Consider the following 27,814-nt stretch of genomic DNA (forward strand, 5'->3'; position numbering starts at 1 on the left):
TTCAATGAAGGATAGCCATAGGCTAAATCTTGGGACCAGAATATCATAGGCCCTGTTTACACCTGGTATTAAGATGCATATTGTTCGATTGGATCACAGGTAGACGAGGGAGACGTACCTGTTTACACCCGGTGTTTTAATCGCTCTTTTGTCCACTTTCAACCACTACTGTCCTAATGTAGAAGCTCTTTGAGGGGAGGGTCTATAGGCGGGTAAATGTATGGGCTTCATCAGATCTTTCAATCTAATGGACAAAATAAGCTCACACAATTTAAATATGAATGCGACCGGAGACGACGGAAAAACATACAGAGAGCAGCAGCTTTTGCTCTAATATCCGCAAAGACCACAACGAAGTGTTGAGTGTGTTAGAAATCAGGAATGGTGTGAGAACATTGCAATATGTAAGTTTTTCATCTTCAAACCAAACTTTTTGGTTTTCAGCCGGAAAAGTTTATATCCCATGAACTTGCTAGTGTGCTTCCCATAATATTTACGCATTAGGACAGAAGGCTTTTTTTAAAGTAGGCTGTCTTTTGTGCTTTGGACTATCTCTGGAAGCGGTCAAAAGACTTGTATTTAGCGTCATCCACTTGTGATCTGATCACCCAAAATGCATCTTAATGCTAGGTATAAACAGGGCCATAGAGAAGGTGTGTACTCTATTTGGACCAGTGTGGAACCATTCAGAACACAAACAACTACATAACAACACCCTGCCAAGCACACACAACACTAGCAATGTCCACAGTATTTTTTTGTTGTTGTTAAAATACAAAACTTTTGTTTAAAAATGTAATCTACTCAACTGACCTAATAGAAAATATGACGCTGAGTCTACTCTGTAAAGTGACTGATATCGCTGATAAAAATTTACCATACTAATACAGTTGAACTGCATCATTCTACGCAACTCTACTGCAGTCTTTTCCCATGGTCTCTTTTCCATCACATAATTATAATGGCACAATACATTTAAGTGAGCAACAGTGTTTGTTTTCATTCTCTTATCAGCCATAATGACACAACACAATGTTAAAGCTCATTGGGTTTTATGGGTATAGTGATTACACTGGATTTTTACTTTTAGGTTGCTGGTTTTGAGCAGTTTCCCAGTGCACTTTCAAATTCAGTTAGACTTAAAAAAAAAAAAAAAAAGTAAACAGGAGTTACCCCTCAACACAAATTTTTGTGAAGCTGTGACATTGCTCTAAGTCTAGATTGACCTCTGTTTTGATTCACACACAATAGTTGTCCCCTAAATCTAAGTCTAAAAGATGCAGACTTCCCTTTTCGAAGGAATTATTGTAGCCTGATTCACATCATACACTCTAAAAAATGCTGGGTTAAAAATAACCCAAGTTGGGTTGAAAATGGACTAACCCAGCAATTGGGTTGTTTTAAGCAAACATTTAAAAAAATAAGATTTCATAGAGCCCAAATTCACTGCATTATGGCAGCATAACACACACTGGCAGCCCTGCTGTTGTTTTGCATGTTTGTTTAAGGGTTTAATAGTAAATGCTTGGTTAAAAATAACCCAAGTTAGGTTGAAAATGGACTAACCCAGCAATTGGGTTGTTTTAAGCAAACATTTAACCAAACCGCTGGGTTAAAACAACCCAATTGCTGGGTTAGTCCATTTTCAACCCAACTTGGGTTATTTTTAACCCAGCATTTTTTTAGAGTGTAGTGACAGACGGTAAGCTTTGCATAAGAATGAGGAATTTGCTTGGCACAGATTTAGGCAACATTGCCAAAGAATGCCATGGGATGCGTTAACCCGAAAATAGCGGATTGTCCAGAAACTGTAGAATTAGCACATATCTCAGTTCACTCTCATTTGGAGTATTTCTATTAATTAGGTATAATCTGGATTGTTTTTTGTTAACGCTCATTGGTGGGTTGATTTACATTGTTAGTTCTTCTTCAGGTCTTCTTTCTTTTTTGGTGTTTCAACAGCACATGCTTGTCTTTGTCATTTCAGATAACACATATGTGTCTAACTCTGAAAACGAAGATGAAGTGTTAGTCACCAGGGATCCAATACCAGTGATTTTCCATCGAATTGCAACAGGTAGGAGACATTTATCATCTAATAATGAATCATAAAAGAGCTGCTGCTAAAGAAAACCAATGAAAAAGTTGAGCGAACAGACATTTTAAAGTCACACCTAAGGGGAAAGGAAACCAGCAGCCTTCCAGATTCAGAGTGTTCTTCACAGGTATATTTCAGTGGTTTTCAACTTTGGTCAAGGCCCTGTTGGCTGAATATTTTTGCTCCAACCCATGATTCTAGTGTAAATGTATTGTCATAAGGTGGCAGCAGCATTATAGTGCAATAGTAGTGACACAGTCACAGAGCATGAGAGAAATGTAAGCAAAGTAAAAAAGTAGCCTTGGTATAGCTTGGTACAAGTTGGTAGTGTTTTCACTGGAAATCTTAAGTAAAAGTATAACATGACTCCTTAACATTTAGTTTAACAATAACTAAAGTAATGTATGCCATATAATAACGTCAACTGTAACCTTCCGGTCAAATATTGTGCTGCAAACATCAATAAAAGCTTTAAGTTGTCAATGTTTTGTCAGTTGTCAAGAAGTCTGACCTCTTGTAGCTCCCTTTTTTGGTACTAAATCGTCATCAGAGGCTGACTTGCTGTTCTTACTCTGAGACAGGTGTTGTTGTTGTGCGTGCTAGGGAACGTAAATGCGTCATACGTCATTGCGTCGCTATATCATTATCACGAAATTTGATCACTTTTTTTTCATATAAAATATATACCGGTGTTATCGTGGACGGTATGGCACACCCCTAATTCTTCCACCTACACAATCAGATTTTTTTTTTAGTTCACTCTCCTTCATGTTTGATCTTTCATGTCTGCCAATAATGATGATCGGTAGACCGATCATTACAAAAAAAGTACTGTGGCAGTAGCATAGTAGCCTACAGTGTTGGGGTCAGATGGAAACATCATGATACTTTGATATATAACATGGTAATGCATGAGGGTACATTTTGTTTAGGATAATCATCTAAAGATCCCATCATTGCAGTATTTGCATGGTGTTAGCAAGTCCCTGTCTGTTTTTTGAGCTCTATGATTACACTGGCAGTAATCCTGGAAATAAATTATCCTGGAATTGTACTGCATGTCTTCTGCTCCTATTTTTAGGACCAACCAAGACATATGTGCCAAAACAAATTGGCAAAACAGCAGCGATCTTCACTGATTTCCTCCAGCAGTTAGTTTATATGCTTAATAGAAGCTTACCATGCACACCTAATATTTTTCCAGTCCACGCATTTAAGTCTTGACATCTTCAGACACAGTACATTACAACTAATGAGCCTGTACTTTCTGCTGATCTGTGCACACTTTGTCCATTTTAAAATGTTTTCTGACTCAGACCTCTGCATAAACAATCCAATTTACAGTAGTAAATGCAAGTACCACTACGGTGGTCAAGACCTCATGGTTCTCTTAACAGTATGTTATACCAGCTTTTACAGATTTGTGATCTGAGCAGGGATGCTTATAAAATTGTAGGTTTTTATCGTTTGGAATTGTAGTGGAAAAATAACAACTAGCCTTGTAGTAAGTTCTACAGTAATTTAGTTGAAACAATTTTTTTGCTGTTACCATGCACATCATATGATCTGCACAAAATAACGGTTAGAAAGTTTGATGAGTGTGATGAAGGTTGCATAATCAGGATATGATCAGGCCTGTCACAGAAATAAAAACTGAAGATTGTAGATTGTTCCATCTGACATTTTTTAGTTCACAATATCATGTCATACTCACATATCTGTGCATTCCCTCTGTCTTTAGAAATACGCATAAACAATGATGCCACCAGCTGTCTGTCTATTAAATCAAAACTTCAAATCGACAAAAACTCGGTAAGACTCTGTATTTTTTACCTTTATTATAAAATAAGTTTTCATTTCAAATGTCAGGAACAACATCAAAACTGTCTGGAACAACAATGAATTGTTTGTATTGTGACTAATGCCCTTTCATGCTTTTGAAACCTCTCCAGTGCCATTATCCTATAGAGGAGGATTCAGAGGGTGACAATGATTCTGAGGAGTTCTACTATGTTGGACAGGTGAGTCACTACATTTTATGTACATAACATTTCTATCTGTTGAATATGTGCAGCCTTATCCACCCACAATCCCAATTCAGTGCAAACATGCCTTCTTTCACTAGAGTTAATAAAATAAAATAAAAAGAGATTTATACTTTTATTCAGCAAGTAAATTAATCAGAATTTGATTGTAAATAAATTAATGTAAAGACATTAATAATGCCACAAAATATTTCTATTTAAAATATATTTTAAAACTTCTCTTTTGACTCTTCTATTCTATTCAAAAATATCATAGTTTCCACAAAAATATTAAGCAGCACAACTGTTTTCAATAAACAAGAAATGCTTCTTGAGTACCAAATCATCATATTAAAATGAATTCTGAAGAATCGAGTGACATTGAAGACCGGAGTAATGCTGAAAATTCAGCTTTGCCATCACAGGAATAAATTACATCAAAAAATTAAAAATAAAACCGTTATTTTAAATTGTAATATTTCAAAAATTTTGATGCCATCAAAAGGCAAAATTCACTCTTACTGAATTCCCTCAAAAGTCTAATATTAAATGGCTTTTTTAAATGACACTTATTAGCGCAAAATGAAATGTAAAAGCATGTGGAGATCTGGGGCCGTATTCACGAAACATCTTAAGGCTAAAAGTAGCTCCTACCTTGCCGATTTAGGAGAAACTCTTAAAAATAATGGGCGTATAAGTCCTAATTTTAGGATTCCTAAATTTTTGTTCTAAGAGTATTTCACAAAGCATTTTAGCACTAAAACTAGCTCCTAAATCCATGAAACGCTAGGAGTAGTCAAGAGGACTCCTAATTCACTAAGACCAAATCACTAAACAATCCTACTGGCTGTTGCCACAATCCACCCAAAGTATGAGTTCACACTTTCAAATGAATGAATAGAGTAAAAAATATAAGCATAGGCGCACTGCCGAGGGGATCGAGGTCTCCGAGCTCGGAATTTAGCCCAAACCCAGACTTCTGCCCCGCACTGCAGACCGTGAGTGAGGATCGGGGTGGCGGAGGGATGCAGAAAACTGTCGAGGTAACTAGGTGAGTCGGCTCTCGGCTGTGTATATACCTCCTCTCGCGCTGATTAGATAGACCATTTGAACGTACTCCTCACTAACTTTGTTTTTAAAACATCATTTTCGCTTGAATTCTGCAATCTCTCGAGATGCACACGTAAGAGGCTGACAATTAGCTGAACATATAATAGTTTAATAATCTTTATTTGAATATGACAGCATTTATTTTAAAATCTATTTGAATATGGCAACATTCTTATGTTAAACATTTTATTTGAAAATAGCAGCATGATACCTCGTTCAACAAAATATTTCTATAATTAAATCAAAGACAGAGACCCCTCCCCTATCAGCCAATCACTGTGGGCATAGTTAGTAAGATTGATGACATCATCCATAGCAACGAGGTCAACCCCGCCCTTACTCTTAGCTTAAGATTTGTCTCTATTTCTTAGTAAAAGTTGCTCTCAGCAGCTTTGTGAATAGGTTTTAAGAGAAAACTCGTAACTAAAAACTTTTACTACCATTTAGGAGAACTCTTAGTGTAAGATAATGTTTTGTGAATACAGCCCCTGAACTTTAGGTAGAAGGTGTTAAAAAGATAATGGTGAAAGTTTCTGAGTTTGAGATAAACAAGGTCCTTTTCACCATGTGAACTTCAACTTCACGTGGTCACTGCAACTAAACTTCCTAAGGTCTTAAATCTATAAAACCAGCTTCAGACCTGCAGAACCTGGGGCTTAAGACTTTTCATTTCATGGTAAATTTACTTAAAGTACTTTGCAGCTCATATAAAAAAAAGTTATAACTCTCTTTAACTTTTAATGATAAGTCCCTCACTCTTCTGAGAAGGCTTCCATCATGAGAATGAATGTTTGCACACATGGCTTGTGCTTAAATTAATCATGTGACCATCCACTGGAGCAAATCCATAAAGCTGGTGAGTGAGTGAGCTTTGTGCCCTGTGAGGACCAGTCCGGAGGTGATGAAGATTCATGCACTAATGCCTGTGAATGCTCGCTGGCTCTTGCTCACTGTAATGTAGCAATTTTGCAATCCTTTGCTGTTCTGATGATCTCAAAGCCTTCGGGAGATTCTTCCATGCCACATGCTGGCAGATTCTTTCTGAACTTCAGAACAGCTGGTGAATTTTCTTGATCTCTGTTGTACAGAATATCTAAAAAGACTGAATGTCATTAATCATCTAAAGCATGATCAATGTACATAATAGGCCATAGGTTTCTTGCAAATGAAGAAACAATTAGCCACCAATGCCGTTTCCAATGCAATGCTAAATGGAATTGCAAAAATACTGTTTTCAGGCTTACTAATGGCAGGTTTGCCCAATACCTCCGTCTGCTATTGGTTGGACAAACAGATAGTCCCACCCCCAATCTCACACAATTGGTTGAGCCAGTGTTGCTTTAAAGGGATAGTTCACCCAAAAATGAAAATTCTGTCATCATTTGCTCACCCTCAAGTGTTCCAAACCTGTATCAGTTTCTTTGTTCTGCTGAACACAAAAGAAGATATTTTGAAGAATGTTTGTAACCAAGCAGATAGAGCAACCATTGACTACCATAGTATTTTTTCCCCTCCTATGGTAGTCAATGGTTGCTCTATCTGCTTGGTTACAAACACTCTTTAAAATATCTTCTTTTGTGTTCAGCAGAACAAATAAACTCATACAGGTTTGGAACAACTTGAGGGTGAGCAAATGATGACAGAATTTTCATTTTTGGGTGAACTATCCCTTTAATAGGCAAGTTGATGCTCAAACAAACTGATCAATACTTTGAAAGTGCCACAGTGTAAACAGTGTTTACACTTTTCTTGGAAATCAACATACAAATTACTTATCTTTATTAGTTATCTTTGTATGTATGTATGTGTATAAATATATATATATATATATATATATATATATATATATATATATATATATATATATATATATATATATATATATATATATATATATATATATATATATATATATATATATATATATATATATATATATATTTCATTCCTGTTAATCCTGTTAACTTTTTGCAGCATATCCACCAACTTCTTGAATAAATATTATAATTACCCTTGGATCACTTGAGAAATAGGGTCCTTTTAATCAGTTAATTGATCCATTAGACAAAGGTTATAAACCAAGGAAAATAAAACCAATCAGAGATCAAATCAAATAGTCTAAAGACGCTGATATGGAAAATTATCTTTCACAAGAAAGTCAGACAGTTGATTTTGGACACGGTCTATAGAGACTGATCTTATAATAGAGTAATCTAAAGTGTATGACGTGTATTGATTGTGAAGAGAGTGCAGAGCCACAGTCATCAACAGTGATTGATGTCTAGAAGCTTTTTTGAAGTGTTCTGGATCTTATACTGATTAAAAACCAACTGCTTAACTAATAGAAATGCACCTCTGAAGCCTCAAGGTAGAAATGATCATGAGCGGAGAAGTGCTGGTGCTCCTGTCTGTAACCCTGGGCTCTGTGTATCAACCGTTTGACCTGTGAGTTATTGTGGACAGGTTAATTATGATGGAGAGCTCCACAAACACCCCCAGCTGGAGGCTGATTTGGCAGCCGTGAGGGACTTATATGGCCATCATGCAGTATCTCTCAGGTAACTTATAATTCATTTTTCTTGATATTGATGTGAGAACTTGAAACTTTTGCAAATTAAACTTGGAAAAAAAAAAAAAAAAAACACAGGATAAAGTAGCATTATGTCAGTATAAGTGCAAACATTTTATCAGCTCAGAAAAAACTTTTGAAATGGTGAATTCCTTCCTGAACTCCTCTCTTCCACTAGAGAAATGTTTTACGGGAAACAACACCTTGAGCAATCGTTCTTTAGTATTCTGGCACAGTTAACCCACTCAAGGATGTCCTCTGCCTGAACCAGGTCCCATAACCCTCAGGTGGCCTTTTCTCCAATCTATCATTTGGGGAAATGCTCTGTGATCAACCTAAGGATAGTCTGTGAGAGTCTGAGCGGATTCTGTTTGATTATAGGGCTGTAATTGTGTAATGATTGAGGTGGTGTTTATCCTGATGGAGAGGCTTTCTTTTACCTAATCTGCTCTGCAATCAGTAAATTTATAGCAAGATATAACAGTTTTGAAACTGGTGCTTTTAAGAATGCTGTCGACAACAGCAAAACATGTACATGCTCGTTTTTGTGAAAAAAGAACTCGACAGATTGTCAACAAGAACGTGATTCAGCCTGCAAAATCTGCCAATCTGAATGGTGTTTCATGCGGCGACAGCTATTAAAAGCTTCGTCCTTGAAAGTTTATCTTGTCAAGCTGCTTTTGATTACAGCAGACCGTCAAATGATAGAACAGCATAAAATACTCTATTCATAGCAGCAGAAGTGTGTGGTTTATATTCTGTCTAGTGAGTGATCTTTGTGATGCATTTGCATGGACAGAAAACCATTTTGAGAATTTATTCAGTGTTCTGCACACAAAAATGGGCTGGTTTTGCCACAGTCTCTTAGGGGGTTCAATGAGGCCCCCTTTAAAAGGCATGTTGCAGGTTAGAGCCCCCAGTGAAGTCAATGGATAGAAAAATAATTTAAATTCACAGATAGTGAGAGCATGTATGATGCCATGAGTATGTAGTTGAGTGAACTTGAATGTACAGGCAGGCTACATGGCATGAATACATTTTACCAGTTTTGAAAAGTGTGAGACTGTATGCATTTGTGTTAATGTACACACTTTGCATTCATGTTGAAATTGATTCACGTAAAAACAACGGCAAAGAAGCATCGCGTGTGGATACGAGTATTACAATGTTGAACTCCATCATATCGCCGGGATGATAATCCTCCGGTCTATACTCTAAAGTGAACACTGCACACCACCGCGTTTTGCAAAGCAGATGCAGAAGTGAAGTCCCGTCTCTCTACTGGCACAAAACACCACCCAGGCAGGTTTCTTAACTTTTTTTTTTTGTAAGGAAACCTGTGGACTCGATGTCCTGACAGGCTGGACACAATAATTTACCATGACTGTGATACATTGAAATAGAAAAACTACCGAAAGCATGCTGACTCCTACTGAATACCAACCTATTCTGCTGCACTGAGGCAACGTAGAGCCCGGCAAACAACTCCCTCTAGTGACGTAATATGATGTGATTTTGAAAAAAAAAAAAAGCGGTTTCAAACAGTCAACGAAACGGTCACTTTATCTACTAAATTTGTGCCCTTGTGTCTTTTTTAAAACATTTTAAATCCTGCATTAACTTTTCATATGGTATTTTCATACAAGGTTATGTATTCATTTTTGAAAAAACATGCAATATGCCCTTTAATAATTCCAGGATGCATACCCACTAAATGCTTTGGCTTGTTGGATTTTGCCTATTCAAAGAATGATGAATTACAATACCAGTAAACAGTAACACTTCTTAAATGATTCCTTAAAGTTGTTCTGAATTTCTTTTACCTTAGAAAATTTGAACTTTTGTGTGCTTACATGTGTCTAAACATGATGGTGTGTTTGTATGCTGTATGTAAGCTTTTTCCCCTTGACAGATCAAAGGGGATTATTATTTTCTCAAACCTCCTGCTTTTGAGACAGGCTGCATTTGGGAGTGAGGTGTAACTATGGTAACAGTTAGCCCAGAGCAGCAACAAACTCATCACATTAGTTTTCTGAGAAATAAATGCTTTGAGTGAAACACAGCAGCAGAGCTGGAGCATCAAACTGCATCCCTTCAACATCAAGTGTACCTCCGTACTCATTTAAAAAATACATTTATCTGGTTTTATATTTTAGTCTGGAACCTTTCTCATTAAATCTCTTTCTAACATTACATTTAATTGAATGTGTTGATAACACTTTATTCCCAAGAAAACAAAGTTATTTTTAATTCATTGTAATTACTTGCTCTTCATCTGACATGACTTTCCTTTTTCCACTTGCGTCACAGAGGCCACACAGGCTATTGTATGGTAACTAATAGCCAAATTGCTTCAAAATGATCGATGTTAGAAAATTTGCAGTCCCTGGTGGATAAAAAAAAAGTCATGTCTTATTTTGCTTTCTTTGTTCCAACTCCCAACCAATTTAAAACAATGTGCAAATGACAGTTCGCATCAATTTTCGAGCAAAATGTTTTGCAAGCTGTCTGTATAAACAAGGGGAACTGCTTCATTATGTCTAAATTTGTTGTGAATTCCCTTCAAATCCCTAAAAGCTTTGTGCTTGACTGTCAACAACATATTCCGCTGAGTAATATATTCTTGTAATTTTCTAATCTTAATGAATATAATCTTTGTTTACAGCAGCTTTTATAGTAATCACATTAGCAGAATTTATTTTGTCTAAGATGAACAAAATTAAAAGATAACATTTTTTTCCCCCTTCAAAATATAGGGAATATGGTGCAATTGATGATGTGGACATCGACCTACACATTGATGTCACTTTCCTCGATGTAAGTGTTATTGTTCAGTGTTTGTTGAAGATGAATGACGATGACCATTGAGTTTTTATTATATATTTATTTTTTTGTGTTTCTGTTATACTCTGTGAAACTGAAATGCAGAATTTGTTCATAGGAGGAGATTGCACTTGCCTGGGATGTGATCCGGAGTGAACCTGTTATTGTGCGGCTTCACTGCTCCCTCACACAATATCTGAATGGACCAGGTTAGCATGCGCACACACACGCGCACACTCGCACACAGAAACAGAGAGAGAGTTGGGATTTTGTGTTTTATGTGGATGCTTCAATTATACTGTGCAAACAATTTATACTCAAATCCTTACCCTACCCTAAACCTAACCCTTAGAAACATTGTTTGTAAATTTTCAAAAAACAAAACAAAAAACATTTCGTATAATAATGTATGGAAATGCTGGAACACACACAAACGCAATACATACACAAAAAACTTTGCTATAAACTTATCTTAAGCATCTACTGCTGTGATTCCCAACCAGGGGTACTAAGATTTTGATTTAACATTGTTAGATTTATAAAACAGAAGTCATGATTTATCAAATAAAAATATACTGTTAAAAATAAAATTAATGATGATAATTATATAGAGTTTTTTAATGTTATTAATGGGATAGCACATTCAGTTACTGTTCTTATTGAACAAGAAAATATATGTACTTTTTTAAATGAGTTTGAATTACATTTATGTTTGTGCATATGATATATATATATATATATATAAAGACACCACGTAGAGGTAGAGTTTGGCAACAGTGCTCAGACTTGACATTTCAACTTTTCTATTTGCATCCTATCAAGTGTTTTAAATTATATAATCTGATATTCACCCACAGCATTGAATGAAAATACATTTGTAATGATGCTAAATGATATGCAGTACAATATAAGGAAAATAAAGGGATTCTTGAGCCTTACAGATGGGGCTGCGATGGTAACGAAATGTTGATAATCACTGATTTGAATTTACTTTAACCGTAAATGCAGTTAACACCCCTTTAAGAAGATTATGCAAATCATTGTTCTGTTAACAACATCAGACTAGTTTGGCACACTTACCTTGTTAGATGGGGTTTCTGTTGTTTCTTTTACATAAATACAATGTAAATTGTTCTTTGTCAGTGAGAGTGGGAGTGTCCTCACACTGAGCTGTCTCTGTTGATTGTAGATTTGTTCAAAATTGCTTGCCTCAAGAACATGGCTACTTCAGTTCAGATTGCAAGAGAAAGAGAGAGAAGTTACTTTGACATGGCTAGAATGCCTGCTCTTGTTCCCCTGCCAAGATATTACTCATCATAAGTGGCTCATTTCAGAGTGACCTTCTGTTCCAGTGTTTTAAAAAACCTCTGAGACGCTTTGATGGCTAAATCAAATGTCTGTAGCAAACAGTTACATTATGTGGTACCTTGTTTTGCAATACTGTTCTATTTTTCTCATGGAGAATTTCTTGTCCCGTTTCCAGTTCCCACTGTTGATGTGTTTCAAGTGTCTACAAAAGACAGATTTGGACTTGGACATCAGTTGAAAAAGTAAGAAACTTCTAGAAAATATTTTCTAGTGTAATATCAGGTTTTCTAGGTCCGTTGAACTTTGAGTGTGCTGTCTCTTGGCAGGATAATGCAAACCTTTGTCACACAACAGTGGAAGTATCAGAGCAAAGATAAACTCATCAGCCCACATAGCAAAAAGCAAAACGAGAAGAAGGTGAAATCTCCCCTGCACATTTTTTCAACGCTACGCAGGTAAGAAGAAAGTCATTCAGTTACACCAATACTGGAAAATCCTGAGTTTAGTATTCCTGTTTGAAGCCCTTTTAAACCCAAGTCTAAAGAGCTGTTCACAAAGAAATCTGGTTGTTTCTGATGAACGTTAATATTTAATTAACCACACACATTAAAATCTCTAATGTTTTTGTTTTTATTTGTATTGCTAACATTAGACAGCCTTGACCTTACACTAAAACTTGTTTGTGGGCTAGTCTGTTCGATCCTGCTATTACTGTAATGAAATATTAGAAAAAATATGTCAAGCAAGAAGTATTTGTGATCTGAATACAAAGTTTCTTTTGAATAACCCTCAATGGAGAAATGTTTTTTGCCCTCTTTCATGCTGGAGAAAATTTGTTTGCCAATCAGCGCCTCCTATTTTGAATTTGGTGATCATTTATCCATGTGTTTCACATTTGGTGTGAATAGGCTGGATTTGTGTGTCTAGGACCAGCATTAACTATTATGCCAGTGAGTGATTTTTGAGTTCATCAGACAAGCTTGAATCTGAGACCTAATGGTCAATAGTCGTTTCCACTGTCGGGCCAAAAGCAAGCTTGCTTGTGAGTGCCAGGGCCAGTCACGTTTCCACTGCCACTTCCGGGGCTTGATTGGGCTTCCTCTGGGGGCATTGGGCAGGGGTTTTTGGCCCGCCAAACATACATTGGTCCAAAGTGGGCCAACTAGGGCTTGAGGAGTGGTCTTAAACAGAGTCAGGAGGTGGTCAACACCACTGCTCATTTCCCATGTTATTATATCAGGCTACCAACTTACCTCAACATTTAAGTAATTTTAGTTCACCCAAAAATGAAAATTCTGTCATTAATTACTGACCCTCATGTCGTTCGACACCCGTAAGACCTCTGTTCATCTTCGGAACACAAAGGAAGATATTTTAGTTGAAATCTGATCGCTCAGAAAGGCCTCCATTGGCACAATGCACGGTACACTCTCAAGACCCACTCTAAAGATGTCGTTACAAAGTCCATCTCACTACAGTGGTTCTACAATAACTTTATAAAGCGACGGGAATAGTTTTTGTGCGCAAAAAAAACCTAAATAACGATTTGTATAGTGATGACCGATTTCAAAATAATGCATCATGAAGCTTCAAAGCGTTATGAATCAGTGAGTCGAATCATGATTCGGATCGCGTGTCAAACCGCCAAACTGCTGAAATCACGTGACTTTGGCGATTCAAACCGCTGAATCGACTCACTGATTCATAACGCTTCGAAGCTTCATGATGCCTTGTTTTGAAATCGGTCATCATGATATAAGTCGTTATTTAGGTTTTTTTTGCGCACAAAAACTATTCTCGTCACTTTATAAAGTTATTGTAGAACCACTGTAATGAGATGGACTTTGTAACGACGTCTTTAGTACCTTTTATGGGTCTTGAGAGTGTAAAGTGCATTGTGCCAATGGAGGCCTTTCTGAGCGATCAGATTTCAACTAAAATATCTTCATTTGTGTTCCGAAGATGAACGGAGGTCTTACGGGTGTCGAACGACATGAGGAAAAGTAATTAATGATATAATTTTCATTTTTGGGTGAACTAACCCTTTAAGTCTTTAAGTAAAGACCAAACATTCACTTCTCTCATTTCATTTTGCGATTTTAGCTAGTTTTCAGTCAGCTGATGAAATGGTGAGGTTGTGTGATGTCGTTCTATGGAGGCATGTTGAGGGGTGGGATTTAGGGTGGTGCTGTGGGGCTACTGGACCGACAGTGGAAACGGTGCCTCAGGGCCCTGTTGTTGGCCCTGGCTCGCACTGGCCCGACAGTGGAAAAGCAGCTAATGAATGGTTATCAAACTGTAGAAACAGTTCATGTAAATCTGATGTTTCATTGAATTGGAAAGACTCCAAGGTCGCAAGCAGTTTTGAACTTTTTTAGATTTTTTTAGTTTAGATTTTAAGAACATGGCAGTGGGTTCAGCAATTTACCTTTTGAGTCATAAAGAGGATATCTTACCTGAATACCTTACCTGTGTTTATTTTTATTTTTATAAATAACACAATGACATTTTAATTTAAAACAGATGATGCAGGAAAACTGTAAAGCAATTTGTCAGCATTGCTTAATTCTTTGTATCTCATTAACTCAGACATGACCTACTGTAGTTCATTAGCACAAGAAATGCGCATTCCCACTGCGAACTATGCAGACCTCAACATGATAAATAAATTTGGTGTGAATCAGCCAATAAAGCATTCTGAAATGTGCAGGATTTGCACAAGCGTAATTGCACAACATCTTTTTGTGTTCCTTAATTCCCGTAGTGTGATTAATGTGCTGTGCTTATGCAAACTCAGATCCCCCAGCTACCCTCCTCCTGGCTGTGTGAAGAGCAAAAAGAAGCTCAAACCCGAGCAGGATGGCGTGTCAAAATCCCACCGTCTGTTACGGCGAACGTGCTCCAGCACAGTGAAGCCAGAAATGGACGGCTGTGTCGGCAAGTCACACAAGCTTTTGGGTCACTCCCTTTCCAGTGATCCGCGGATGGAGCAACATCAGACCCTCAAGCAGCCCCACCGGCTGCTGCCGAGGCCCTGCTCGACCGCTGTGAAACCAGAGGACTGCCCGCCACTGCGGCCTCATAAACTGTCGCCGCGGTCGAGTGCGGCAGAGCCTCGCTGCGAACATGCTGCTGGCAGTAGCGATGGCGGTGCTTTAAAGCCTCACCGGCTCCTGGGCCGCTCCTGCTCGAGCAGTGTGCGGACTGAAGAGCTGGACGGCTTGAAGCACCACCACCGTCTGCTTAGCAGGTCCTACTCCAGCAGCACCAAAATGGGCGACAAGAAAAGCGACATCTTTAAAGAGCCTGTCACCGAGAGCAGACGCCTCTCCCTTACCTCAGGGCTAATTGGCATCCTGGCCCCATCACTAGCTTCCACACCTCAGGTAATGATGCTTGGGATTGCATCTCAAGGAACGTACTTCCTTGAGGTTACATAATAAGTTACGATTTGCCTGTTTGGTATGGCTTTGTTCAGAGATAGCTGATCTAGTGTTTTGGATATAAAAATAATTATTGAACAGAATTTATATACTGCAAAAATATGTTTGCTCTGACTAGGCAGAGATTAGTGAATTTAACAGGTCAAGTAGAGTGAGCTCTATAAAAAAATCGAGGCAGAAAGATACATTTAATAGTTGAGACGTTTTGTCCCAGAATGTAATATTTGGCCGGAGGCAGTGAAAACAACTTTGTGTATTTAGTTCAAACATTTTTTTTTCTGTGTTTCTTTTCGAGTAGCCAAACTTCGGAGCCAAATCCATTCCAGTCAGAGACAGAGGCTTCCTTGTTCAGGTAAAAAAAAAAACTTATCTTCCCCCTTTGCCTTATTTAATTAATCAAAGTATTTTATAGTGTAACAGTCTTTTACTTGCAAATATATGCAAAATCCTTTTTCCGAAGCAACCTGAGCTTCAGGGCATTGCAGTAGTTGACATTTTCTATTCATTAGTATTCTTATGAACAAAATTGAAGGTACAACAAACATTGTTTACTCACTGTCAAGTCATTCCAAATGTTCCAAACATGATGAAAATTATTTTTCTTGTGGTAGTTACTAATGCTGTCATAATGTTATAGAGGAGGCACATATTACTGAATGGTTGCTATATGTGTTGACTTGATTTATAATTGCAGACTATGGAGTATGCAGAACAGCGTATCCCTGTACTCAATGAGTTCTGTGTGGTCTGCGATGAACCTCACGTGTTCCAAAATGGACCAATGCTCAGAGTGAGTCTGTTTGCTCTACTAGCAATCTTGGATTGGTTAAAGAATTAGGTCACCCAAAAATGAACATTCCGTCATTAATTACTCACCCTCATGTTGTTCCAAACCCGTAAGACCTTTGTTCATCTTGGGAGCACAAATTAAGATATTTTTGATGAAATCCAGAGGTGGACAGTAACTAAGTACATTTACTTGAGTACTGTCCTTAAGTACACTTTTTGAGTATCTGTACTTTACTTGAGAATTATTTTTTAGGGATACTTTTACTTTAACTTCACTACATTTGAAAGACAAATATTGTTCTTTTTACTCCACTACATTTCTATCAAGGTCCTCAAAGTCGAAAGTCGTTTCTGTAGCAGCTTTAAAAGTCAGTGGATGATTTTTTTCTTCTTTAAAAGTGTTTTTTTTTTTTTGCAGACAGCCTATCAGTAATCACTCTTGTATAGGGTCATGTGAAGTTTCCCAAAAATGTTTTAACACTGATCAGTTTACAGCAAAATGGAAGAAGACGGTTCCTTGGCACAGTGTGTGCACCCATGGCTATACTTACAAAGTATGTTTCAGTTTTCTCAAAAGATTAAAGATTAGTTTAGTTGGCATACACTTTGATGCATGTCTCATAAAATGTAAAAAAAAAAAAGTAAATGTCTGGGAGAAAGAGAAGAGTAAACAGTTGGGAGAATATCGGATGCGTATCAGTGTATAGGGTCCATGAATTCAGCCTTAAAGTGACAGCAGCTTTGTAAAGAGCTTTGTAACTTTTATACAAGAAATTGAAAATTTCAATACTTGTATAAAAGTTACAACGCTCTATACAAATGTAAAGAAATTAGTTTAAGGTAGTCGTATGCTAGCATTTCGGATGGAGCATCACTGACTGGCTTAAACCACCTTGATGGCATAATGTGCAATTATACAACAATGCACCAATAATAAAATAATGCATTGACATAAAAAAGGAAATTTACTTTTGATACTTAAGTACTTTTAAAAACAAATACTTCTGTACTTTTACTTAAGTAAAAATCTGTTTTTAGAACTTTCACTTGTAACGGAGTAATATTTGACCAGTACTACTTTTACTTTTACTCAAGTAATAGAGTTGTGTACTTTGTCCACCTCTGATGAAATCTGACCCCACATAGACTGCAACGTCATTTTTTTTTCTTCTGCATTCTGATGTAGAATCCGGAAGTGCTGCACTGTGTTTACAACGTGAACAGTGTAGGAGACTGACACAGAAGAGAAAATTTTTTAGAATAAAGTTGTTCTTTGTTTTTCTGCAACAAAAAGTATTCTCGTCGCTTCATCACATTAAGCTTTAACCACTGTAGTCACATTTTTAACGATGTCTTTACTACCTTTCTGGGCCTTGAAAGTGGTATTAATGTGGCAGTCTATGTGGGGTGGGAAAGCTTTCGGATTTCATCAAAAATATCTTGGTTTGTGTTCTTAAGATGAACAAAGGACATTCGGTTGTGGAACGATATTTTTGAGTGATCTAGCCCGTTAATGGTGTGAATGAATCATTAAGGCACCTGTATTTTAAAGTATACCCTACTGTTCAGAAATGTGGGGTTGGTAAGATTTTGTAATATTTTCTAAAGTGGCTTACTGTATGCTCACCAAGGCTGCAGTTATTTGATAAAAAAAAAAAAAGACTGTCTAAAAACCATATTTATTTGAAGTAGAAAATAGAAATCTTTTGTAATATAATAAATGTCTTTACTGTCACTTTTTTACTTTCTATCAATTTAATGCATCCTTGCGGAGTAAAAGTCTTAATCCTTAAAAAAAAACCTTGAACTTGAAAAGTTGTGTATTTTAACACGGCCTGTGTTCTTTTCTATATTTCATATTAGACAGCCTCTGTTAATGCTTAGAAATTATCCTCATAGCATATTATGCTTTCATGTCACGAAGACGTTTTACTTTTTTTGTTCATATTATTTGTGCCATATTATTATGTGGATAATAGTTGTCAAAGTTAAGTTAGCCAATTTATTTATTTACATGTGATTTGTATTAATCCAGGATTAATAATATCATTTACTGTTCTAATGAGCTTGTGTATATGTGTCCTGCAGCCCACAGTGTGTGAGAGAGAGTTATGTGTATTCGCCTTCCAAACTCTAGGGGTCATGAATGAGGCTGCTGATGAGATTGCCACTGGTGCTCAGGTACAAAAACAAACAAAGAATTCATACAGTACAGAATATAACATACTTCTAATCATATGCCTTTAAAATCTCTGTTTGTGACAACAGGTTGTAGACCTACTGGTCTCCATGTGCCGATCTGCACTGGAGTCTCCGAGGAAAGTTGTCATTTTTGAGCCATATCCCTCTGTGGTGGATCCCAATGACTCCCAAGCACTTGCCTTCAACCCCAGGGTACTTAAAACACTAAGCGCATTTAGCTTTAGCTTAACCCATCTCTTTTGTATAATGCTGCTTCTCATGAAGGAACATGACATTGAGTTTTTGGGTTTTTCTTCAGAAAAAGGACTATGACCGAGTGATGAGAGCACTCGACAGTATAACATCTATCAGAGAAATGACCCAGGTATCAACTAGAAACCTACAACAAGAGCTTGTTTGTTCTAAGGTTGTTAAATTGTTTTTAAGTCTGTCAATCAATTGAAATCGATAGATGACATTTAAAACATATAATATATAGAATATTATGTATACTATATTTAAAATATTTGATGTATTTTTATAATAATTTAATATACTAATTTCTTACCACTTTGTTTTACAGTGTCCTTTTGACACGTTACATGTAGTTGCTATAGCATTAACTATAAATTATGCATGATTTATTGCACGCAACTAACCCTAAACAAAACCCTAAAGTAACGAGTAGTTAATTAATGTTACTCAGTACTTGAATGTATAATTACACTTTAACAAGTAAACCTTAAAATAAAGTGTCGCCAATTATCTATTTTACAATTTAATAAATTATATAATATTTTATAAATGTATGCAGTATATAAAAAATATTTATGTACTTTTACGGAAACGCTAAAAACAAGTGTTCTGCATAATATTTTATTTAACAATTTAAACCACAATCCCTGTATCCCCCATTGCATAAGTCTTCAGAGAAATCAGACAGTGCTTTGATTCCTAATAGAGGAGCATTTTAACCGTTGCCGTTTCTTCTGCACAGGCTCCATATCTAGAGATAAAGAGACAAATGGACAAGCACGATCCTTTGGCTCACCCACTACTGCAGTGGTATGACTGAATGACACTTTAATCATTATCTACTCCACTCCTGCATTTTAATGATGTGTAAATGTGACGGTCAGCTCTCATAACAGCTCTAATTACATAGTCATGGAGAGTGTGTGCATCCATCTTTGTAGTACCTTGTGGCGTACAATCACTCATATACAGTATTTTAATGCATCTACAGTCCTGAAGTGGAGGGTTTCAAACCTAATGGGGTATATGGTTGATAAATCCATTTTTTTACAGGGTGATATCCAGTAACAGATCACACATAGTGAAGCTTCCTGTTACTAGAGTAAGTCTTGTATCTATCTTAAGCATTTGTTATGATTTCTCTAAATGTTTCTGCAAATGCCACAAGATTGTGAACATTTTTCTGGTCTAGATTAAGATGATCTGGGCTAGATGCATAATGATTAATCTTTCATAGACTTACTGGAATTACCTCCCTAAGAGAGAACCATGACTCTTTTAGAAACCATCTTCTGTGTTTTGAAGAGAGTTTAAATTCACAGGCACAGTGAAACTTTTCAAGTTTTATGCAGAGAAGATGATTAAGGCTTAGCGTCTCAAGTATATGCTCTTATATCTTGTTTCTATCACAACAGCAACTGAAGTTCATGCACACACCCCATCAGTTCCTCCTGCTCAGCAGTCCGCCAGCCAAAGAATCCAACTTTAGAGCTGCCAAAGTCCTCTTTGGGAGTACCTTTGCTTTTCAGTAAGTTCCATTTTAAACACCTAAGATTACGCATTCATAAATTCATGATTAGGGCACAGTGTTTAAGGAAAATGTGTTTTATCTGGTCCCAAAGTATATTACAATATCTGTTTTGCTGGAGCTTGCCATTTTTGTCTGCAATGTGAATCAGGCGGTCTGTGGGTGTGCTGAACAAATGTTGTAGCCACAAGACAGATTTGCACTGTAAGACCTACTGTATCAGAAAAGACACAATTTCTCACTTTAAATGCTTCATGGCTTTGTGATTGTCCACTAATATTAAATATACTAAATTTGGAAGTGCGTTTCACTGGCGCATTAAGAGGTAATCAGTTCCAGATGATGTAACTAGTTGTGATTCAGCTGTGCAGCAAACTATATGTAAGGAATAATTGATGACGGGCCATTAAATTATTCGAAAACAATACACACCTGAGGTGGTAATGCGACCACAACGAGAAGCGGGTGTGCATTATTTTCTAATAATTCCACAGAGTGGAGTCAATTATTCCGCTTGTTATTCCGCGGTTACTATACATTCAAAACATTGTTCAGATGTTGTATTTCAAGACATTTGTCAGGTTTTTGTCCCTAAAGGTGCACTGTGTAAATATTAGCGTCATCTAGCGGTGCTGTTGCGAATTGCAACCGTCCACCGCTCACCCCTTCCTTTCGAAGCACATAGGGAAGCTACGGTGGCCGGCACAGGACAAAGATGTCGTCGTCATAGACCGAAGAGAGTAGCTAGTGCTCTGTAGAGCAGTCTGTTCGTTTAGGGCTACTGTAGAAACATGGCGGCGTAAAATGGTGACTTCACTGTAAGGGGACCTGTGGTGTATGTAGATAGAAATGGCTCATTCTAAGTTAATGAAAACATAACGGTTCATTATGTAAGGTCTTTATACACCACTGAAAACATAGTTATGCATATTTTATTGCATTTCTGTCAATTGATCCTCGTAAATATTACACACTGCACATATAAAACGCTCTTGTGTGTATCATCCCATGCCTCCGGTGCTAATTCCAAAACATAATTTTAGGGCTAGTAACAGAGGCTTCAGCCATAACAGACTAATGTATTTATTAATGCATTTATTAATGCAGTCATTAGAGCGAGAGATTAAGCGTGTTAATTATTTGAGTCAGTACGTCTCTTATAATAGCGAAACTAAGTTTATCTGCTTCAAGAACAGTGCCGTTATTACTTAGCTAGTGAGAAATGTCTAGTTGCTAAACTATTTTGCTGCTAAAATCGTCAGATCAGTGCCGACAAGACGTTTCTGTACGAGTGCGTGTGTGTTTTTTTTTAGTGGAAAAGAGAGCGGGAAAAAGTGCATTTGCTTTCTGTACATAATAAAACCTAATTGTGTGGCAAAAAACATGGAAATAATTTGTTTACTATATTTATTTGCTTGGTCAGAGTCATTGTGGGTTTTGGTTATTTTACTGTTGTAGGCTGTAAGGAATAACGGACCTTTGAAATAACTGAAATCATTTGGCAAAGTGATATGGACATGTGATTCATGTAAATACTTTAGCCGTGCGTTTCCCTGAAAATAATTGCACACCTTAGAACATTCAATCCAATCAGATTCAACCATTCAACAGCCCTGTAGATTTTTTGAGTCATAGAATAGGTTTCAAATCTGTCTTTTGCACAAATCTAATTAAAACCATAACTGTACAGGTGTGAAGGTTTTTTGCCGACTTGAGAACAGTTGTTGTTGATTTTCCAGTTTTAGAAAAGACAAACTGACTGGCTCTCTCTCTCTCTCTCTTTCTATCGCTTTCAGTGGATCACACATAGAAAACTGGCACTCCATTTTGAGGAATGGTTTGGTCGTTGCATCAAACACAAGGCTTCAGGTACTCACTATTAATTTTGATGCAGATACAGTATATGACCCTGTTTATTTTAAAGAGGACCATCATAAAAAGGGTTGAGGGGAAAGATGATTAAACTGCTGTTCCCTTTCGTTCAGTCACTACGACGTACGTTAGTGACTAACGAATGGGGGTTTCGCTTAGAAGCCAATCATCTTCATCGTATTCAACAGCGCCCAATGGCAGTGCCAATGCCATGGGCATGCGGAATTTGCATGCGTAACTCCGCCCCACCTCGTGGGTATATAAGGAAGTACGCTGCGAACATCGCATTATGTTTCTGCTTTGGAGCCAAGAGGATCTCTTCACTCCTACAAGCCTGATCTGAGTCATCGACAGCTTTCGAGACGAGCAGCTTTCCAGAGGCGTTGGTGTTACGGCGCGTTCCAGTGATCATCATACTGCCTGCCTGCTGATCTGCGCAGTGGTCCGCTAGACAGCTGGTGTGTGGTCCCTGGGCGCTTCGGCGTTCTCTGCGAGGCTTTCCTCTCATAAAAGAGCTTACACGTGACGCGTCCTTTTCAGGATGTCTCGTCCGTGTACTTCTGGGTGTGGTCGGTTGCTTTCCTCCTCTGATGGGCACGAACACTGTCTGGTATGTTTGGGCTTTCAGCATGCTCAGACAGCGTTCGCGGATGAGTCATGTTCTCACTGCGGGAACATGACCATCGCAATGTTGCGGTCAAGACTCCATGACCTTCGTACTGAAGTGAGAGTCCCCTCTACCACACCCCGATCTACTGAGTCCCAGAGGCCCAGTACTTCGGCTGGTGGTCAGGGTGACTTGACGGTTACGGTGTGGAACAAAGCCCCGACGCTCATGCCTCGGGCCACACCCCCGTCTTGCACATTGCAACCCGCGAGTGTTCAGATGCAGATCGCGGGGCCGGCTCCGGCCCCCCCGCGCATCTCATTTGGCGCTCCGGAGGAGGATGCGATGTCGATCACCGCATCACAAGGTGGGCTCGAGTCCTCTGGAGATGATGACTCGGCTGTGCTGCCGCCCTCGGGCGTGCCAGCATTGCCCGAGTCAGATCCAGAGCTGACAGCCATGTTGTCTCGGGCAGCCGCGAGTTTAGGGATCGAGTGGAACCCTCCACCCTGTCCCGAACGCTCAAGGCTCGATGATTGGTTTTTGGGGGCTCGCGCTGACACCCGTCAGTCCTTGCCCTCAATACCTTTCTTTCCCGAGCTGCATGAGGAACTCACGCGGTCCTGGAAGTCCCCGTTGTCTTCCCGTGACCGTTCACTGACTTCCTCCGCCTTCTCCGTCCTCGATGGGGCGGCAGCTAAAGGGTACACTGGGGTCCCTCCAGTTGAACGTTCTGTTGCGATGCAACTGTGTCCTCAGAGCGCTTCAACCTGGCGTGGTGATCCTAAGCACCCCTCCAAAGCCTGTCGATTCACATCAACCTTGGTGTCGAAATCGCACAGAGCCGCGGGGCAGGCTGCCGCTTCGCTGCATGCCATGGCGATCCTCCAGGTCTACCAGGCCAGGATCCTCAAGGACATGCACGAGGGTGGAGTTGATCCGGGGCTCTTAAATGAGCTGCGTGCCGCCACCGACCTCGCTCTCCGGGCGACGAAGGTGACCGCACGCTCCCTGGGTCAAGTGATGTCCACAAATGTGGTCCAGGAGCGTCACCTGTGGCTGAACCTGGCCGATATGCGGGACACCGAGCGAACCCGGTTCCTCGATGCCCCCATATCCCAGGCCGGCCTCTTCGGCGGGGCGGTTGAGGACTTTGCCCAACAGTTCTCAATCGCCCAGAAGCAGACTGAGGCAATCAAACACGTACTGCCCCGGCGGCCAGCTGCTGCCTCCACCCAGCCGCCGGCACAGTCGCCTCAGTCTGCTCCACGCCGAGGACGCCCTCCTAAGGCTCCCGCCCCTCCCACCCGGTCCAAGCAGCAGCCTTCACCCGGGCCGGGTCGCGGAGGAAGCCGTAGGAAGGCGTCCAAGTCCCCTCAGGCCGCCCCGCGCCCCGCTAAACGCCAGGCCAAGCGGCGCTCCTGAGACGGACGGCTCAGGGATGGGAAATTCTTTCAAGGAGATGGTAGCAGGACCACTCCTTCCCCCGGTGGAGGGCCGGGGGAGAATCCTTTGTTCAGCTGCTGGCCCCCGGGTCAGCAGCACCCTATGTTGGTCAAAGAAAGAATTAACACTCCCATCCCTGAGCCCACAGAGTCCGGTGATGACGGTGCGCGCCACCCACGGGTCCCGCCACTCGCATCCCACTCTGTCGCCAGCCTCCTGGCAGAGCAGACCCCAGTGGAACGCTGGTCCTTCCCTGGTCTCCTCTGTCAGGACGCAGCTGTCAACCGTGCCCCCGCACCGGGACGCCCCACAGCCTCCCATGTCCGGGCCGGTGACGCTGCATCGCTGCAAGCCCACACCGGGTACGTCTGTACACCGTATGACCCCGCTGGTGCAGTTTCTGGATGTCTGGCTTCAGCTTCCAGGGCTGTCCCGCTGGGTCGAGCGGACCGTCAGGCGCGGCTACGCGATTCAGTTCACGCAGGTTCCTCCCTGCTTCCGGGGAGTCCGTTCCACCATGATCGGGGCCAACGCCCCCGTCATGCGAGCGGAGATTGCCACCCTACTGGCGAAGGGTGCGATCGAACCTGTCCCTCCAGCCGAGATGAATTGCGGGTTTTACAGCCCGTACTTCATTGTACCCAAAAAGACCGGTGGGCTACGGCCAATCCTGGACCTGCGCGTCTGGGCCTTCGGGTCAACTGGGAGAAGAGCAAACTTTGCCCCGCGCAGAGGATCTCTTTTCTCGGTATGGATATCGACTCGTCGCCATGTGCGCGCAGCTTTCGAGCGAGCGCGCGCAGTCTCTGCTGACTTCCCTTCGACAACTCGAGGGCAAGAGTGCGGTTCCACTGAAACACTTTCAGAGGCTCCTGGGGCATATGGCATCTGCAGCTGCGGTAACGCCGCTCGGATTGCTTCATATGAGACCGCTTCAGCACTGGCTACGCGATCGAGTCCCGAGATGGGCATGGCGGTCTGGCACGCTCCGGGTCCCAGTGACCCGGGCCTGCTTACAGACACTCACCCCGTGGTCGAACCTCAAGTTTCTACGGACCGGAGTGTCCTTAGAACGAGCTTCCCGGCATGTTGTTGTGACAACAGATGCATCATCCACGGGCTGGGGTGCCATGTGCAATGGACAAGCAGCCGCGGGCTCCTGGACAGGACCCCAGCGTCTTCTGCATGTCAATTGCCTCGAGTTACTGGCTGTACGGTTCGCCCTGCACCGCTTCCGAGCGTTGCTGAAGGGTCAACATGTGCTAGTCAGGACAGACAACACGGCCGTAGTAGCGTACATCAACCACCAGGGCGGTCTACGCTCCCACCGTATGTCTCAACTCGCCCGCCATCTCGTTTTGTGGAGTCAGAAGTGCCTGAGGTCCCTTCGTGCTGTCCACATCCCTGGAGACCTGAACTGTGCAGCCGACGAGCTCTCACGGTTTCAGCCTCTCCCCGGAGAGTGGAGACTCCACCCCCAGACGATCCAGCTGATATGGGAACGGTTCGGCGACGCACAGGTAGATCTGTTTGCCTCCCAGGTCTCTTCCCATTGCTCCCTGTATTATTCCCTGACCGAGGGCACCCTCGGCACGGATGCACTGGCGCACAGCTGGCCGTCAGGTCTACGCAAGTATGCGTTTCCCCCAGTGAGCCTTCTTGCACGGGTACTGTGCAAGATCAGGGAGGACAAGGAGCAGGTCGTCTTGGTCGCCCCGCTTTGGCACGGCCAGACCTGGTTCCCAGAACTCTTACTCCTTGCGACAGCCCCTCCCTGGCCTATTCCTCTGAGACCGGACCTCCTTACTCAGAGACGGGGCACCTTTTGGCACCCGCGTCCAGCGTTCTGGAAGCTCCACGTGTGGCTTCTGGACAGGACACGGTAGGTTTGAGTAGCCTTCCACCTGCGGTGGTCGCTACCATCACTTCCGCTAAAGCTGAGTCTACTCGACGTCTCTACGCGTTGAAGTGGAACCTCTTCGTCACATGGTGCTCTTCCCGCCAAGAAGACCCCTGGAAATGCCCGATCGGGTCCGTGCTATCGTTTCTCCAGGAGGGGGTGGAGCGAAGGCTGTCTCCCTCCACCCTTAAAGTCTACGTGGCCGCAATATCTGCCTACCACGATCTCCTGGGAGACAAAAAGGTAAGTCAGCACGACCTGATCATCAGGTTCCTGAGGGGGGCGAGGAGACTGAATCCTCCTCGCTCTCCTCTCGTTCCCTCTTGGGACCTCTCAGTAGTCTTAAGTGCTCTGCAGAGGCCTCCCTTTGAGCCTTTGCGGTCGGCCGAGATTAAGTTCTTGTCTATGAAGACGGCTCTGCTGACCGCATTGGCCTCGCTTAAGAGGGTCGGGGACCTGCAAGCATTTTCGGTTGACGAAGCGTGCCTTGAGTTCGGGCCGGCTAACTCTCACGTGATCCTGAGACCCCGGCCCGGATATGTGCCCAAGGTTCCTACCACTCCGTTCCGAGATCAGGTGGTGAACCTGCAAGCGCTGCCTTTGGAGGAGGCAGACCCAGCCTTGGCATTGCTCTGTCCAGTACGCGCTCTCCGCGCCTACGTAGACATGACGCAGTGTTTCAGGACCTCAGACCAGCTCTTTGTCTGTTATGGTGGAGAGCGGAAGGGAAGCGCTCTCTCAAAGCAGAGGTTGTCTCACTGGATAGTGGACACCATTGTTTTGGCATACCAGCAGCAAGGCCGACCATGTCCCCTTGGTGTGAGGGCACACTCCACCCGGAGTGTGGCCTCCTCTTGGGCTCTAGCGCATGGCGCCTCGCTAACAGACATCTGCAGAGCTGCAGGCTGGGCGACACCCAACACATTCGCCAGATTCTACAATCTCCGAGTGGAGCCAGTGTCCGACTATGTACTCGCCCCTACGGGTGGCCGGTAATGGGTCAGGCTCAGGTGTCTTCGCTTGCTCGCCATTCCACTCCAAGGACTGGATACGTGCGATATTTTCCTCAGGTGAGCTCCCCGAGAGCCCTGAGCTCCTCCAGCACTGTCGACGCCGACATCAGTTCAGTCTGCCCTTTCGAGCCCAGACCCTCATGTCCGGCCAGGTGCTCCGTGTGCATGGTTCCCCTCCGGCGACCCCCACACGAGTATTCCCACCGTAAGCCTCCTCAGTGAGCAGGTGTCTTTCCCTTGGCAAGTCCCTGCCACCCCTAGGGTTAAAAATCCACCTTCGGCTGGTACCCTAGAGATCTTCCATATGCAACCCTCAGCGGGTCATATGTGTATTCTCTAAGTCCTCCCTACGGTAGGCATCTTGGCATTCCCTCACTGGGATATGCTTCCCAGTGTACCTTGGTATTCCTGTGATAAGTGGGAGTCCTAGGGCCTTAAGTGGCGGGATCTCACACTTACGCAGGGCACTGGATGACAGCTGAGTGGCGTTGTTGAATAGGATCCCCCATTCGTTAGTCACTAACGTACGTCGTAGTGACTGAACGAAAGGGAACGTCTCGGTTACGTATGTAACCCTCGTTCCCTGAGGAGGGAACGGAGACGTACGTTTCCTTAGCCACGTCAGCTGTGCTGCCTGGAACGCGGAGTTCAGTCTTGGCTCCTGCAGCAGTAACATAATGCGATGTTCGCAGCGTACTTCCTTATATACCCACGAGGTGGGGCGGAGTTACGCATGCAAATTCCGCATGCCCATGGCATTGGCACTGCCATTGGGCGCTGTTGAATACGATGAAGATGATTGGCTTCTAAGCGAAACCCCCATTCGTTAGTCACTAACGTACGTCTCC

The 27,814-nt window shown here is 41.5% G+C and overlaps 1 protein-coding gene across 2 annotated transcripts in view; it reads left to right on the top strand.

Moving 5' to 3' along the window:
* The window catches only part of parp8 (poly (ADP-ribose) polymerase family, member 8), a 50,023-nt gene that overhangs the window by 15,963 nt on the left and 6,246 nt on the right, over positions 1 to 27,814 (top strand). Inside the window, exons 4-21 of one of the 2 annotated variants that reach the window (XM_079815131.1) lie at positions 1,988 to 2,077; positions 3,840 to 3,910; positions 4,051 to 4,119; positions 7,696 to 7,790; positions 10,558 to 10,618; positions 10,743 to 10,833; positions 12,108 to 12,174; positions 12,259 to 12,387; positions 14,730 to 15,318; positions 15,674 to 15,727; positions 16,070 to 16,165; positions 18,253 to 18,345; positions 18,433 to 18,558; positions 18,665 to 18,730; positions 19,343 to 19,410; positions 19,654 to 19,702; positions 20,016 to 20,128; positions 21,925 to 21,997. In XM_079815131.1, the coding sequence (XP_079671257.1) occupies positions 1,988 to 2,077; positions 3,840 to 3,910; positions 4,051 to 4,119; positions 7,696 to 7,790; positions 10,558 to 10,618; positions 10,743 to 10,833; positions 12,108 to 12,174; positions 12,259 to 12,387; positions 14,730 to 15,318; positions 15,674 to 15,727; positions 16,070 to 16,165; positions 18,253 to 18,345; positions 18,433 to 18,558; positions 18,665 to 18,730; positions 19,343 to 19,410; positions 19,654 to 19,702; positions 20,016 to 20,128; positions 21,925 to 21,997 (2,000 nt within the window). Of the gene's footprint in view, positions 1 to 1,987; positions 2,078 to 3,839; positions 3,911 to 4,050; positions 4,120 to 7,695; positions 7,791 to 10,557; positions 10,619 to 10,742; positions 10,834 to 12,107; positions 12,175 to 12,258; positions 12,388 to 14,729; positions 15,319 to 15,673; positions 15,728 to 16,069; positions 16,166 to 18,252; positions 18,346 to 18,432; positions 18,559 to 18,664; positions 18,773 to 19,342; positions 19,411 to 19,653; positions 19,703 to 20,015; positions 20,129 to 21,924; positions 21,998 to 27,814 lie in introns of both variants that reach the window. The other variant, XM_079815130.1, reaches the window with a different exon arrangement.

Source organism: Gobio gobio, assembly GCF_949357685.1.
Source record: "Gobio gobio genome assembly, chromosome: 4".
In the NCBI taxonomy this organism is placed as follows: Eukaryota; Metazoa; Chordata; class Actinopteri; order Cypriniformes; family Gobionidae; genus Gobio; species Gobio gobio.